The following is a 16802-nucleotide window of genomic DNA, read 5'->3' on the forward strand; positions in this document are numbered from 1 at the left end:
GCATGTTTTTCATAGTCCTCTTGCATTCATAAACTGCAACTCTTTCAATAAGAGATTCCATTCCATCTAGGGCTTACATCTTGAGTGTAGCAAAAGCAAATCATAGCATTTAAAAAAAAACTGGCAACATTGGACCATTGCTAGATATAGAAAGTCTGAGTATCTGTGTATTCATTACATTTCAGGCACAAAAAAAAAAATTCTCATTGTCAGCGTATGAGAGCTCATTAGTTTGAAGGTACAAAAGTGCAGAGTGAGCAGAATTCATATTTGTAATAAATTGCCAGATTGCAAAGTTACAGAGCGACATCCAATAATTAAACCAGTCATCATGACCTGGAAAAGTCCAATTTAAATACAAGGGAGCGTTGTAGGAAATGGCTGACAGGACACCCCTTGTGTGACATAAACGAGGTACTGTCAGTTATTAAAGGGTGAAGCTGGCACACCGTGATCGCACGGTGCATAATAAACCCTGCAAATTGAAATCATGAGTGGGTCGGGGCACCGTTTATAATAAAACAAAATGTAATGTGCTGTCACAGGTTTTTATAGGTATCACATTGTCAGAATCAGATTTGTTTTCATTAACTCTCGCTCTTTCATCTCTGTATTTACAGAGGCATCATCACAATATTAAGATAATTTAGTGTTATTGACATGAAATATGACAGTTTAAACAAACAATGCAAATAGGGATTTTGGCAAATACTGTAGGGAACACCTAAGATAAAAATTGCAGGTATAATGCAATGCTAATAGATTTTCATGAGCTTTGTGTGCGTGCGTGGGTGGGTGTGCATTGTCTGTCATATGCATATGTTTGCACACAACAAAAGGCTTTTCTTTCAGAAAGAACTGTACAAAGGTGTCAGGTTTATGTAATATTGTGCAAACCATCTGCTGAATGTCTCTATAAACAGGGATATACAGTAATGAAGACACCCTTGCTCCATGATATACAATGCCCATCTTGCAGTATTGTAGGGATGATGCATCTCCAGAACACATTTGTGGCACATCTCTAACAATGAGTTCAACACAGTGTTTTTTTGTGAAATATATGGAGCAAAAAGGTAACTAGTTCTTTTTTAATTCCAAACATGACTGGGAGGCAATTTACCTCTTTTGCTTCTTCCTCAACAAGTAGATATGGTTTCTGAAAAGATTCCTCACGGCTGAGAGTGGGATAGTTATGTGGGGAAGCATATTAGTGTTGCGCTGCAGTGAAACTAATTGGTGAGTCATTGTGCAGTATAGCCAGTGCGGCTTCCCCATCTCACTCCTCCATAATATTCCTCAAGTCTGAGTCTTGCTGGATTAGTAGGTAAACATTTTCAAATATGAACAATAATCTAAGCAGAATCAACAATAGACAAAATTAAATAAGAAATTAAATTGTAGAATTTAGAAGTGCAGATTTTGTAACAAAAACAAATGCTCAACCTCATGGCAATCGATAGTGACCACAGGGAGACTGGCTTGTTTTGCTTTCATCTCTGTCTCCAGCCAAGGTACCTCAGCAGCCTTCAGACTGCGGGACGTCAGCTCCTGTCACACATGATTAACCCGCACAGTTATAGGCTGGCACTTGGCTCGTAGACAAGACAAAGTAAAGTTTAATTGCTGTTATTTCCATGATGAATGGAAGTCTTGGCTGCTACGGCGCTGGAAAGTTAGACAATGCAGCCATCAGAAAAAGGGAGTGGGAGTGCAGATGAAAAATGAGACAACCTTTCAGCAGCGAGCATCGACCAGCATCTCTGTGGATTTTTCTTGGACAAATTGAGAGGCCATTAGTGTAACTTAAGGTCTGAGAGAGATCTGTCAGACACCCCCCCCCACCCCACCCTTTTGCTTTGGTGTAGGCTTTGAAACAGCAGTGAGACAGCCCATTTGAGAATGGCACCGCCTAAATGAGATCCGTGGCCTCTTTTTCCAAATGCCACAAGCTTTAATCAGTTTTTGTGACGTTCGTCAGGCTGTACAAGACAAATTACAACATTAACTTTTTGTTATTTCAATGTTGCTCTTATTTGTTATTTCTACGTTGAAAGTACATCCCTTAGCTGCTGCCAGTCTTTCCAGTAACTAGAGCTGTCCTACTTACCCATTAAGTGTGGTTTTCCACAGCAATAAAGTGATTGTGTTTATATACCTGTCTCTCTATTACACCTTAATCTGCAAAATGTAGTGCTTATAAAAAGCTGTATATAACAGCAGTACATCTGAATAAGATTTCAACAAAAGAGCCTTATCAGTTTGATAAATGGGTGAGGAGAATTAATACAACTTGCTTTTTTCTTCCTAGGCTGGAAGTTGAATCCAGTGGTGGGTGCAGTGTACAGTCCAGAATTCTATGCAGGTAAATGGAGTTATCAATATCCCTATATCGTGAAGCTGCTTTACATCACATTTAAACTGTAGTCTTCACAAAACCTTTTTTTCACCCAAACCTCATTTTACATACAGAATAAATTGTTTTTGCCAACAGCGAATTATCTGCAGATACAGAGAATGAGTTACACAAAAGAAAAACAAACTCAAAAGACATTTACCACATACAGGTTTGCAAACCAGAAACAGTACATATACAGTACATATGGTTAACCATCATGATGGAGAAAATCATCTGACTGGCAAATGAATGCTTGCACAAACAAGATTAAACTTTGCATGTACATTTGTGTACAATAAGTTACATACATTTATGTAAATGTGGGTCATGTTTACTTGAAGGCTAAATCCTGCTAATGGCATCCCTAAATCTGTTTAAGATGTTATTCTATTGATGTACTAAGTCCTACAATGTGTGCAGTATGTGACTAATGAACCGTACCTTTTACTAAAGTTGAAGGATTATGCAAGTTTATTAGAATACAAAGGCTTCGCATGGTAGGTGGAACAGTTTGAATCACATTAAAATTAGATTGAGGGGCATCAAGTGTAATAATTCCAAAAAAACAAAATGACATGCAAACCAAATTTAAATGCAATAGATATATAACTAAAATCCTGCCTAGAATTCTGGAAGAGGCAGGTCCTTTCCCCCAGTGTATAGTCTGGGCTGGGTTGTGTGTGTGTTCTAAGCAGGATGAAGCAGCCGGAGACTTTTTTTTTCCAATTAGCCAGTGGGTCCTCTTGTAGTTGGATGTTATCTAGAGATGGCAGGCAGCCCAAAGATTCATCATTACAACCGCAGAGAGACACCTCTTTCAAATACTGTCTGTGATCTGAAAAGACTTGAAGCCTTTTGAGGTTTTGCTGGGTTCAGAAATAAACTGCCTGAATTTAGATAAGAGCCAGCCCTTTTCTACTATATGTAATGAGGATTAGGCACTAAGGGTCTATTCACTTTACTTGATGGTACAGTATCTCATCGTCAGTACTGCACAGTAATGGCCATGTTTTCTTTTTTTTTGTGTGTTTGTGCAGAATACGGTTCTAATTGTCTCCGTGCACTGGGCCATGAACTGGGTAAAATACATATTTTTTATTTTCAATCAATATTCTCCATTCTCCAGACATAAAGCAGTGCACATGCTATTATATATATATATATATATATATATATATATATATATATATATATATATATATATATATATATATATATATATATCTATATTCATATATATAACACTAAAGTATATCAAGATTATTATTGATTTGCCTTTGTCTAATTTCCACCACCCCCACCCCCAAATGCAGATGCTTTTCTTTTTACTGTTGGTTAATACAAATGCATGTATAACTGACTGTAGATTAATATGTCAAGATGGTGGTAGCAAGGGGAACAATGATTGACCTGCTTTCGTCTTTTTTTTTTTTTTTGTAGTTCTTCATCTCTGTATAATCTTGTGTTGAAAACACCAGTTCCTTAGGTGTTTCCTGTAAAATGTAAGCAATTTTCAAAAACAACATTTGAGGCAAACCCCTTTTTAATTTCTGTTTCTGAATTCTAACAGAGCTTAAAGGCGTATACATATAACTTACTAATGTTGCAAATAGTAGCTAAAACTACCCATGGGGGATGTAAACAAACTTATCTGTCAACCCAATCATGGGTTGCCTTCTGGTTATATTACATTTTGAAGACAACAACCAATGGGTTCAAATTAAAGAAACGCAGACATACTCTCTGCAAACTTTTCATTTGTATCACAGAAGCGTAATCCATTTGCAAAGTGTCTCCCATTTTGTGGACAGAGGTAGTAACAGGACTCAATGGCTGCTCAACACAGTTTTGGCATTCCAAAGTCCAGCCCAATTATTCCAGTTGTCTGTGCAAAAACGTCCCTTTCCCTCAGCTGCCCAAATGATGACATTTTGCCACTTGAGGATTAAAAGATGAGGCATCTGAGGAGAAACTGTTGATTTAAAGTGACTTGAATCTTAATAAATAAGTAAAAAAAAACAGAAGGTTATACAAAGCTGTCAGGATGGCCCTGATGAATGGCAAATTCACCAGTTCTCAATTGCCGGTGAAGACATGGCGTAAGACTGAACCACACTGTACATCATGTCTGCCAGCTCATTCCGGTGATTAAATATTCCGTCAGTGGGCTATTACCCAGTAAAGCTTAACAAGATTCATATGATGCACCACTCGAATTTACATAACTCACTTCTCTGAATGTGGAGCACCCTCTGGATTGTAAAATTACCAGCGAGAGACAGAATCAACAGTCAGAAAGAGAAAGAACCTCTTAATGCAATGCAAATCTGAAATACAGTTATGTCTTGGCAACTTGAAGCAATGCTATTGCAGTCAAAACTGAGAAGCCATCCAAGCAGAGCATGGTTTTATTTTATTTTTTCCTTTTGTTACAGATTTTTGTTTACATGCATTACATTTTTCTTCCTTTCCACATAACTATATTACTATATTACACAACCAGTTGTATGCTCAAAGCAAGAAAAAAAGGGTATTACAGTATATTTTGTGTTTGAAGGACTGTGTTTGTAATCATTTTATTGTGGAGTTTATTTTAAAAACAAAACATGTAGTTTTATTTAATTACAAGTACAAAATAATTTTATTAGCAAACGCTATGACACATGGCCTCTGAGGAAGGATAAATCCTGCAACTCGATTTATAAGAAGTAACGTGTACAGGAGGGTAAATTATGGCGTGGTATATAGCGGCAGTCACAAAGGAAGGATATTTCAGTATGAAATTAGACATGATTGTGTGACACTGACACTTTGATCTATATAACTAGAGTTTCAAAGACTGCAGTTGATCCACAGTAATGCATTCAGCCACTGTAACAAAAGGGTGCCAGTTTTAAATCCTCATTGATTATGTGTCTTTAATTGAATGGAAGAATACTTTAATCCAGCTAGATAGAGTATTCCCTTTTTCTTGCCCAACTTGGAGACTACTATCTGGTGGTAAGGCATGCATTATATACGTAATGGCAGAATATGTAAGAGACTTAAATCAAGTGTGATAAGTAAGAAATCATCAGGAACCTCATAACTGCTTCTTCAATTTTTCTCATGTCTAAATGCCTTTAAATGCATCTTTTAACTTAATTTAAAGCTTGAATTTCAAAGCTATTTTAGTAAAAAAAAAAAATTAAAACTCGCAGCAATTAAAGAACGAACCCTGCAAGTGACACTGTGTGAAGATAGTATTTCTTAGATAAAGCAAGGATATCATTAGAATGCATGCTATATGAATGATTTCAGAATGACGACCTTCATGTCATTAATATGTTAAAAAAAAAAAAAAAAGAAAGAAAAGAAACACATTTAAAAAAAAAAAAAATTATTCTCCCGCAACTGTTATGACCAATTAAAGCCAAAGCCTTTCCTTTATAAAAAATTAATAAGTGAAAATGAAACAAAATTCAGCATCTGTAAAAGATGTTTACACAGAAAGAATTGCCTGGATGGAATTGATTATCACAAATCGCCTGGTGCAACGTTCTAATGAGTTTTTCATTAAAATGAGTAGCATGAGGAAACAAAACAAGGATTGTTCAGTACATAATGCCATGGGCTCTCTCTCTCTCTCTCTCTCTCTCTCTCTCTCTCTCTCTCTCTCTCTCTCTCTCTCTCTCTCTCTCTCTCTCCTTTCCGAGCTTAATTATTTAACAGCTTCTTCTTCAACAAGAGGGCTGATCCAGGTTAAATTGTTATTTTCTTGTATGCGCAGTTTAAGTTTTACATTAAGCAGTTAATGGGGAACATGTGTGTTTTAAATAGAATTACATTAAGCCAGGTATACATTAAACTAGGTATAGTACTTATAGGCTGGCGCAGCGCAGTGGGTTATGATTAGGTATTTGGATTAAGAGTATCACTGTTAATCTTTAAATCCCTGAATGTCAGCGATGTGATATCTGTACAGGATGCTAATATTGAAGAGTGGCTCAACTCCCACAACTACAACTTTGCCATCTATGTCAGTAAATGTAAGTTTAGATCCCAGTGTTGCCAGATGTGCATGGAACTGATGCCACAGATTTCAAGCATGGAAGAAAGGTGTCTTGGCAGGATCAAGCCGTTTATTTGTGACATTGCTTTGAATTGCTATTGTATGTTCCCCCTGAGAGGTAGAGCTAGACATTCTCTTAAGTTGCACAGTACAGTGATAAAGTAAGCTTTTGTCATTGAGCCAGGAAACAGCTGAAGTCTCAATACAATAACGCTAAGTATTCACAACTGGAGTAACCTGCATGTATTATTATTATTATTATTATTATTATTATTATTATTATTATTATTATTATTATTATTATTATTTCAGTATTTTCTTTGAAAACAAAAAGAAGCTTGCCATTCCAGAGGGATTCCATGCATTGTGTTGAGCTTCATTTCCCGAAGGAGCTTGTTTGCAATGTGAGGATGCATCTAGGCCGTGGTATTTCAGCAGCTTTACAGTAGCTACAGTACCTTGTCCTTCGGAGGTCCTCGTTAGAGCTACACCAGAGCTTGTCATACAAACTGTAAATGCAGCCCATGATTTGTATTTCCCAACAATTATCTGTATCTGTTGAACTGTACCACTGTGTAAGATGTTTGTTTCACAATAGTTATCTTGAGTCGTGTTTTATTTTTATTTTATTTATTTTTTGCGGTGACACAGTGTTCAGGGACATGGGCTGTCATGGGAATACACCATATGTAAGGAAGTTTGTTAATGAACACCACCCTTAAAAGCAGCAACAGTACCACACCAATAATGCAGATACTGGAAGGATTTCTCTAGAAACAGAACTTTATAAAAGTTCATAAAAAAAGGAACCATTTTCAGTGGGGGAAAAATTTGCTCTTTTTTTCCTTTCCATGGATGACAACCTGAATACAATCACTAAGGCAAATGTATTCAACCTCATCTTACTGTCAACACTTAAAAATCGTCCTGAAAAAAAAAAAAGTCTGTAGCACTTAATTGCTTACACCACTATATTGTTGAAAGCTCTGTGCATAAAACAGAGGCAAAATACTTATAACAAGATTATTATTTACATTGATATTTTAAATTGACCAAGTTATTTCACTTCTTCATAAAAAAAAAAAAGCAAAAAGTAGAATGAACAGGTGTGAACAAGCCCATTATTGCCAAAGGTTTTGGCTGTGACAAAACCCAAGCACAGTTTGCAAAATGAAGGATGCCCTGATCTGAAATAAATACCAGCAACCATTGCTAATGCAGGATTAAGTTGGTTGATATGCCTATTAATCATCCCCATATTTTTCCTTCAATGCATAATTTTCTGATAAAATTTCCATCAGCTTCTTTAATTAAACTAATGGTTTAAATGAGGTTCCAGATCAGTAGTTAGTAATCCGTCTAAAGAATTTCACACTAGCCCGAGTGTTATTAATTAGCCAGGGAAAAAATGTATGTTAATTTCAAAAGTTAAAACAGCACTCAAAGGCATGTGTGTAAAGTCATAAAAAATAAAACAAATTAAAAAGAACTGGACAGTAAACAAAAGTCACATTTCCGTCTACACCATGAAAACTCATTAGGAAACTTTAACCATCACCATAAGTTGGAGTTGGAGAGCAAGCCCACAGTCCTAACTGGGACTGATAAAGAGTCCAAATGGAAAACGATTCAGATGGAATTCAGAAGTCTGATTTCAACTCAATCCCAGGGCCAGATGGAAACATAACATGAGAAACTGGGAGCTTGCTGTGTCCTTTCATATGTATGTTATTAAATATTTAACAACATGTTTCTCCTTCCCACAACCCCACAGCACATACACAACTAATAACCAATACCTGGTAAAATAAAAGTAACTGACTCAAATTTAAACAAACAAAAATGGTTGCCATGGGCATCTCTAAATATCACCTCATATTTTACCTAATCATAGCCACGTGTTAGGAGGCCGACTGTTCAGAAAAAAATATATGAATAATGGCAAAAATTAACCAATATGAAATTGAATCTTTGAATGTAATATTTGCCGTGATCGATAACAGGTAAATTGAGAAAATTAACTACTTCAGGGTCTGGATGAAGGGTTAATTGGTTCAGTTAAAACTATTTAGAACTGGGTTGGAACAAAGAATAGGAGTGGAAGGGCCAACTTTGACCACCCCTACACTAGGTGATCCATTGAATATGAATATTGTAAACACAACTGAAAAGAAAAACATCTGTTATTAGTTTCCCTACTCCTTTCCAAACTCCATGCCCATCGTATTCTGCAGCTGTGGGCTAAATGTAGCAGCAGTGTCAGGTGAAATTCTTCATGTTCCCACTAGCCCTTAATGCCCCTCAACAGAAGATATTGCAGGTTTTTAATCCCCCAAACATCAGTTATTTTTATTTCTTCAGATATTATTTTCAGAGAAATTCGTCTATGACAGACAATGATTCATCGGAGACTGCCCATGCTTTTGTGCCAGACAGATATTAAAACGATAAACTACACTGCCCTGGGACCATAGCCTAAGAGTAACAACAAGGCCTAGATGAGATGTTTCTGAAAGGTAGGAAGGCAGCTGTTCTAAGCAAGTCCCTGGGTGGTACAGAAAGCACAGTTCTGTCGACATGAAACACTTTTATTATTATTATTTTTTGTTTTGTTTTTTTTTCTCCTTTTTTTTCCCGCTGCTCAAACATGTGGGAGAATGGGGAGCTTCTTTGGATTAAAGAGACCTTTAGCACAGTTTAAAAATACATTTATGTTTCCTCCTGTGTGGGTAATAAGAAATCTGAAAGCATTAATCAGTTTAAAACGAAAGGAATGCACTAATGAAAAAATAAATGGGTCAATGTGGCTATTCTCTATGCACATTTTCTATTTTATTAAGATTTTTTTGTATGATTTTAGTGTTTTGCTAAACTGTATGGAGGAACCACAGTTTAAATGGTGTACCATTTTCTTAAGATGTTTGCTTTAAAAATTTAAATAGCAAACAAACTGCAATGACAGCTTTAAAATGTAGTACGTTTTGTGCATTAGAATTCTATAGCTTCAAAAATACATAAATAAATACAGTAATAAACTTGCATCGACACTTCAAGACAATCATCTTATTCACCATAGAAGTATCCGATGAGCAAAGGGATTCAATTACTGCACGTTCTGTTTTGCAAGTAACTACCTCACATAAAAAAGTTAATTAATCAGGGCTATGTCAATTTCTTTCTGCTATGTCATTTTACGGGAAAGGTAATTAATCACAAATTACCCAACGCACAGCTTGTTGAGAAGACAATAAGAGACCCATTTATTGTCTTTCAAAAAAAAAAAAATTGTGCCAGAAACATGGGCTGCCTTTCATAATATTTTTATGGAGTCTTTTGCATGTTGTAATAGAAAACGGCAACAAACAGCTTTAGCTTGAAAAGATGAATATTAAAAAGAACAAACAAGAGCAGATTTATTGGCTGTTGCTTTGCTGTAATGCCAGTGTGGGAGATTACATAGTGGAAATGAACAATGAAAAATTACCCGTACGTGTGTAGAGCAGTGATTAAACATGTACATCAATTACAATTTTTTTTTTTTTTTTTTTTTTTTTTTTTTTTTTGCTTTTGTTTGGTTTGTGCATTTCAAATGTGTGTTTAGTGTGTGATGAAGCGCTTGTGGATGATAAAGCATCAGGTGATGAAGAGGTAGAATATAAAATATATGACTTCGCAGGTTTTATTGTTTGTTTGTTGTAGTTTTTTTTCTTCTGTTTTCTTTTCCATGGTGGTGCTGCATGTAAATTAAAAAGGTTATAGTCTCACAATAAGAAAACGCTTAGCAACGCTACATTATCTACCTTCCTTGGGGCAATGAATGCGGGAACCAATTATATATTAGGATGTTACATTTTTTTTAAAAAGGGCAAACGGCCTTCCAACTACAAAACTAATAATCAAGTCTTTGCTGCTAACTGTTACTTTATGATACCCTTATTACTATGGTGACTCCAAAAGTCCCTCAAATGTGACCATTATATTAAACTATCTATGGGTTATTGTATGTTTAAAAAAAAGATATAATAGGAAACTATTATTTCAAGTCCCGATAGCAAGTAAGACATACATGGACAATGTAAGTTGGAACAAACACACAACAAACACCTCAGCCTGAAGTAAAAAAGAGACTATGGCCTTTGTCTGAACTTGTGCATTTTACAGTTTGATTTGTTTCAGCTGTGTTAACCCCACAATAAAAAAAAGTATTGTAATGCAGACCATATTTTGATCATAAAACACAACAAGCTTGTTCCCCAAAGTTAGAATGAAAAGGCTGAAGGATAATGAGGTAGTGTCAAATCATTTTAATAAATCCTTGCTAGGATAAACCAGTATGGTCGGGGTAAATGAATAGCAGCATTGAGAGGCCATTTGTTCTTTTCTTAAATATTGCATTCATCTATATCATTTACCTTGCGTTTGTTGTTTTACGTTATAATTTGCACGAATTTGTTGAAAATGAGCATGGGGGCTTTATAAGGAGGCATACTATATGCATTAAACAATACTTCCTACCTGCTTTTTCAGTTCCCTTGTGCTAGCATTGTCCAGTTCTGGCCCTAATGTACAAAAAAAACGTTGCATCCAAGCCACATTACCAATTGTAGGCTAGCCTGCAGCCCTTTATTTTCAAACAGGGGTCAAACCCATTAAATTAGTCACAATCTGTTTAAGTTAGCTACAGCCCTAAATGTTTCCTAGACAAAAAGAAAAAAAAAAGGATTTTAAAGGTTGCCAATTGAAGGGGGCGGCCCACATCTATCAATTTTGCTGACACACCTTTCCTTAGGCATATGGGCCCTCTCCCACAAACTTGTAAACAGAAAACAAACGAGCAAAATAATTGCCCTATAAAGCAGTAGTATACTTTTATGGCTTCAATGCAAAATCTACCTCCTGTTGGGTTCTGCATCTGTTCTTCTTTAATCTATCCCACAGCACAAAACGTTTTACACTCTTGTTAATTACCCTCGCACACTTTCCCGTCGTCGATTTCCATTGTTCGTGGGGGGGGGGTTAATGCAGCAAGCAGCATTTGCGATTTGAAATGAAATAACATAATCCAAACGGTGTATCCTTCAAATATTCATATGCAACACATATTCATTTTCTTATTATTGATCTTTCAAAAGCGTAAGTGTAATCATTTAACTACTTATTAAAATAAATAAATAAATAAATAAATATGTGAAATTATTTACATGACCTTACACGCATAACAACATATAATATGTTTGTTGTATTATTCCTATTCCGATTAATAAAAGTATACGTATATTGTTTTTCATATATGTCATAATAAAAAAATTGATAGGACCTAAAAAAAGGTTTTTTTTTCCTGGATTATTATGTATTTTATTTTATTATATTATATATATATATATATATATATATATATATATATATATATATATATATAATATATATATATAATATAGATATATCATTTCTCCAAAAGAGGTCTCCATCTGTTTCTCACAGTGCCAGGCTTCCCATACCCAGCTGCAACTGCAGCCGCTGCCTACAGAGGAGCCCACCTAAGAGGCCGGGGGCGCACCGTCTACAACACCTTTCGTGCAGCTGCGCCTCCTCCCCCTATCCCAGCCTACGGAGGGTGAGTAACACAGCAGTCACCTATTAACACACAGTCCCGCTGACTAAATGCTTTTGCGGGTGCAGTGCAGTGCATGCTGGTCTTGCTTTGCCACGGAAACCAACACAGCATGCAACAAATCCAAATGCCTGAAGAGGTGCACCTTACACAGAGTAATGAAAAATGACTGCAATTTGTACTGTCATGGTTAGTAGCTTTAAGCATTTTATATGGCACGTGTTGTTATGGTAATTCTCAGAGAGACTGAATGCAATAGAAAAAGAAACCATTTACAGTTGAAGATGTTTTATATATATATATATATATATATATATATATATATATATATATATATATATATATATATAATATATATATATTTTATAATTTTATTTTAGTAAATTGCACACATCTGGTGCTTTAGGAGGCTGGACAGAGTTAACTCATTGAAGACATGTCATTTAATTTTTCAAACCCATCCATTTTTTAAATCCCCGAACCATGTTGTACTCTTATCGGAGTTATTCATCGCCGTTATAAAATATTACTAGTGAGGAACATGTTGAGTTGGATTGTATTATAGTTCAGATAAACAAGCACTGAAGCAGAAATGGTATTGAAACAGCACATGGACTATTGGAAAGTAAATGTAAAAAAAAGTAAGAATGTTACATTTTAATTCATATTTATCTGATAAAATAAAGATCCAATATAAAGATATTGAATATGCAAAAGTTTCACTTGACCAGTTCACATATATTCTTGGGTATGAGCTGCAGAGCAAAATAACTTGGCAGGCACTTTTGTAACTAAAGAGCTGTTTTAAGTGAATTATCTAGGTGAATCAGTAATGACACAGTGTGTAATCCTTATTTCATGGGACACAAAACATAAATAATACTACAGCATATAAAGTTTGTTATGTCAGAAAGCAACAGCAATCTCTAAATTAACAACACTGGGCTTAAAGTTAGCAGTAACAGTACAGTACAGTACCACTGTCCCATTTAAATCAGTCAAGATCTTGTATTACTTTTATTATTATTATTTAGTTATTAATAATAGTCATAACATTTGCATGCCTCTTTTGAGCCTTTCAGTCACTGATATCACACTGTTAGACATTTTTTGAAGAATTTCTGTTTATTACAATTCAAAACAAGAGTTGCTAGTCATCAGGGCACTGAGATAATGTTTCTTCATACTTGGTATTGACATACATCAATGAACTAGTCTGGGGACTGTTGCTCTAGACACCAGAGATACTTATGATTCATCACCTAATGATAAATGCTTAGAGATCTTTCTTAACTAATTGTTCAGATTCCATTTAAATATAAGCCTAATGAAAAATCACATAAAATACCATTATGTTTTGTTTTATTTTAGTTGCAAAAGAAAAAAAAAAAAAAAAACATTTACATTATATTTTAGATTAGAACATGGATACTCTTGTCCGTGCAGTGTCCTGTTTCAATTATATCTGGGATACGTCAGATAATATTATTAGTTTTATTGTCAATTGGCCAAAACTCTGGACTTGTACCAGGCTTAACAGGATTACTATAACATAATATATACACACCGCAGACAAATGTTGCTATAGACTAGCACATGTTGCTAGTAAAATACGTTGTGCATATTAAAAGCATAATTAAATGTGTTCTTTTTTTGTTGCATTTGGTCATTAGTCAAACTACCCAGATTAATAATATTTTAAAAAGGTGTTTTGATTTCTATCTACAATTATTAAGTTGGATAAAGACATCTGCCAAATAAAAAAAAAAAAAAAAAAAAAAAGTTGTCCTGTATAATATTAAAATCTAAATGTTCTAAATGTTGCAATTGTTTACCCAGCACTGATGTGACAGTATTCTCATACTTAACCCATTACTATCAGAGATCTCTTTAACCTTCACATCTAAGAAACTACTCTGAGGCTACACATGGACAGCAGTTAACTTCTAGATGGCAGTAAAGTGTGGACCGTAGCAGGGCACAGCGGTCATGACATTGGCTCAGGTGCCAATTATCAATAGCCATCATTAAGGGTTGCTAGATGGTGGTCTCAAAATGGTTTAAAAGGCAGAAAAGGTTAAAACCTTGTACTGCAGTGAATACAAACTTTTAATTGTTGCACAGTATATGCATGACTCCTATCCTGTAATGAATATAGTTGAGTGCTTGAATGTAAAATTAACTATATCTGTATTTCCTACCGCAATATGTTTACATGATAGAACTAGAACAAGAATTATTAAATGTATAAGAATGTCAACGTCACACTTTCTGAAATATTTAGACACAATTTGACATACTGATTTATAAATATTTATTTAAATTTTAGTCAGTGTTAGAAATCAATTATGAATGGGTGTCATCATCCCATAGGTACAGGTTTATCATCCCTGTAAATAAAAGAAGTGACCATTCTTAAAAGAATTCAGAACACCTTACTGACCTTTCTGAAAAGAATTCAGAACAGCTCACTGACCAGAACCCCTTTATGTGGTCAGCACAGACATTCATCCAAATTAAAATCAGTCATATTTGCTGCCTGTGAAGATTGAATACGCCTGATTTATTTTATTGTTTTATATTGGCGTTAGGCATTCAAACTGAAACATGCAGAAACAGCCTGTTTGCTTAGCTGCTGAACTGGGTTCACTGCAAAGAATACACATTTACTTACACACAATGACACCAAAGTGATGATCTGTATGACTCTCAAACCCTTGTAATTTACATAGTGTACAATAAATGCAATTTACACATTATGGCCCCATTCATACATTTTGAAATCCCAGCCTCCTTACCCAGATGTAAGAGTGCTTGTTTTTCTGTCTATGTATTAGTTGGTTTTTGTTTTAACTAGACTAACCTCATTAGTGCAGGGGTTGGAGCTGCTTGCATGTGGATATGCACTAATATGGATGTTTTTCTTTGTGTGTGCATCTTTCCAGTGTTGTATACCAGGATGGATTTTATGGTGCAGACATTTATGTAAGTATTTGTCGAAGTGCATGCTGTACTTGAATATTACCTCAGCCGTTCCACTTACAAGTTTGCTACATTGCTGTGGTTTTGTCTATTTACTGTTCCTGGTCTGTCAAAAAGAATCCAGAGGAAGATCTCTCATAATGAAAGACCTTTCACTTCACTACGTCTATCATTGCCCAACAGAAATAATATAATGCTTTCAGTGCTGAATGATTGTTAATGGATTCAAATGTGTGTTGGAGAGGGGGGGGGGTCAAAAGTTTTAATTGAAAAGGGTATTGTAGAAAAAAAAAACATCAGTCCTTGTAATAGCAATAAATAGTATGTTACGATAACCCTAATACATCAATGTTAGGATTTAATTTTCTAGATGGCCAAGGTCAAAAGTTAATAGTGACCTAGGTTTGCAGGGACACTTCAGAGCATTTATAGACGCTTGCACTGCGCCTTTCACTATTGGCAGTCCTTTCTGAAGGGCAAAAGCTATAGGGCACCATTTTGCCTTTCCTGAGTCCAGTAGCAAATTATTTCAATCAGAACAATGCCTCAGGCCCCATTTTACTATTATAGCAATGACTTTGGAGTAATTTACAGCTGCACGACACAGTGCTTTTCCCTCACCAAATACACTAGAACAGTCTGCAGCTGAGAACCTGTAGAAGGTACACTGGTAAGCTGCTGTGTAGAAGCCTGAATAAGGCACAATTGTAGGTTGGTCTCTAGGTTGTTTGAGTATCAGTAAAGAGTGCTACCGTCCAATGTCAAAACCTGACTATAAGAAGAAAAGGGAGTACAGCAATGAAAGGCAATTACATTTACACAATGCTTGCCAAGTACTAGATGATCTACATTAAAAAAAAAAGCAAAATGCGTAAAACAATAAAACGCAACTAAAAATACTCCTTGATACGTTTAACTAATGTTCCCTTTCTTCTTCTGCCATGAGCACTGCACCACTGAGAGTTAGATTGATAATGTCAAATTGATATGAACATTAAATATTCATTAGAAAATATTAGAAAGCATTACATAACTTATATGTGTTACAAATCATTCTTTGGAGACTGCTCAGTGAAATGTTGTACATTTCTGATGAGGAATAAAGGAATTCAGAAATGACAGAACAAAAAATTAAAAGAATTGTTCTCGAGGGTTAGAACTCATATAGAGTTTGTATCAATCAATATACTTAGCTATACACGAATGAAAACTTCATTTTGCTTTGAGAGACTGGGGCTGCCACTGGTTCCAGTTGCAGTTGATCAGTATTGATGGTGGAACTGAACTCTGAGTTAACTGCTATAGTAGTAAGTAATATTTACACAGTCCTATCCAAATCAATCGATCAATAAATAAGTACATTTGAACACTACAATCTGAGGCATCTGTTGAAACAGCAGACCCTAATTGCAATATTTATTTGTTAATTGTGTCACAATATCTGTGCTTAGCAAAAGCATTCTTTCCTAACTGTTTTTCATGGCTACTGGTTCCAAACCAACGGTGCCCAGTTCTGTAAAATCCACCAGAACAAACATGTGAAGCAAACTTGTTTCAGAATGGCATTGTGGGTGCATGATATATTTACTGTTGCATTCAACACAATATTTCTGTTTCATTATAGAGTAGTTTTTCAAGAGCCTGTGTATGGCAATAAGTTACTGCAGGTATGGAGAACTGAATTGTGAAAGAACTCATCACAATGAATGTGGATTGCTGTGAAATCATACTAACTGATACATTGTAGAGGGGTTGTTTAA

General features: G+C 35.3%; 1 protein-coding gene across 40 annotated transcripts in view; it reads left to right on the top strand.

Annotated features, from left to right (window-relative positions):
- LOC121300760 (RNA binding protein fox-1 homolog 1) overlaps positions 1-16802 on the top strand; it is a 580013-nt gene that overhangs the window by 545782 nt on the left and 17429 nt on the right. For 20 of the 40 annotated variants that reach the window (XM_041229558.1, XM_041229556.1, XM_041229566.1 and 17 more), the window contains 4 exons: positions 2312-2365; positions 3436-3477; positions 11931-12063; positions 16667-16709. In XM_041229558.1, coding sequence (XP_041085492.1) covers positions 2312-2365; positions 3436-3477; positions 11931-12063; positions 16667-16709 — 272 coding nt within the window. Of the gene's footprint in view, positions 1-2311; positions 2366-3435; positions 3478-11930; positions 12064-15005; positions 15046-16666; positions 16710-16802 lie in introns of all 40 variants that reach the window. The other 20 variants (XM_041229575.1, XM_041229564.1, XM_041229574.1 and 17 more) reach the window with 5 other exon arrangements.

This window comes from Polyodon spathula, chromosome 26 (genome assembly GCF_017654505.1).
Source record: "Polyodon spathula isolate WHYD16114869_AA chromosome 26, ASM1765450v1, whole genome shotgun sequence".
Classification (NCBI taxonomy): Eukaryota; Metazoa; Chordata; class Actinopteri; order Acipenseriformes; family Polyodontidae; genus Polyodon; species Polyodon spathula.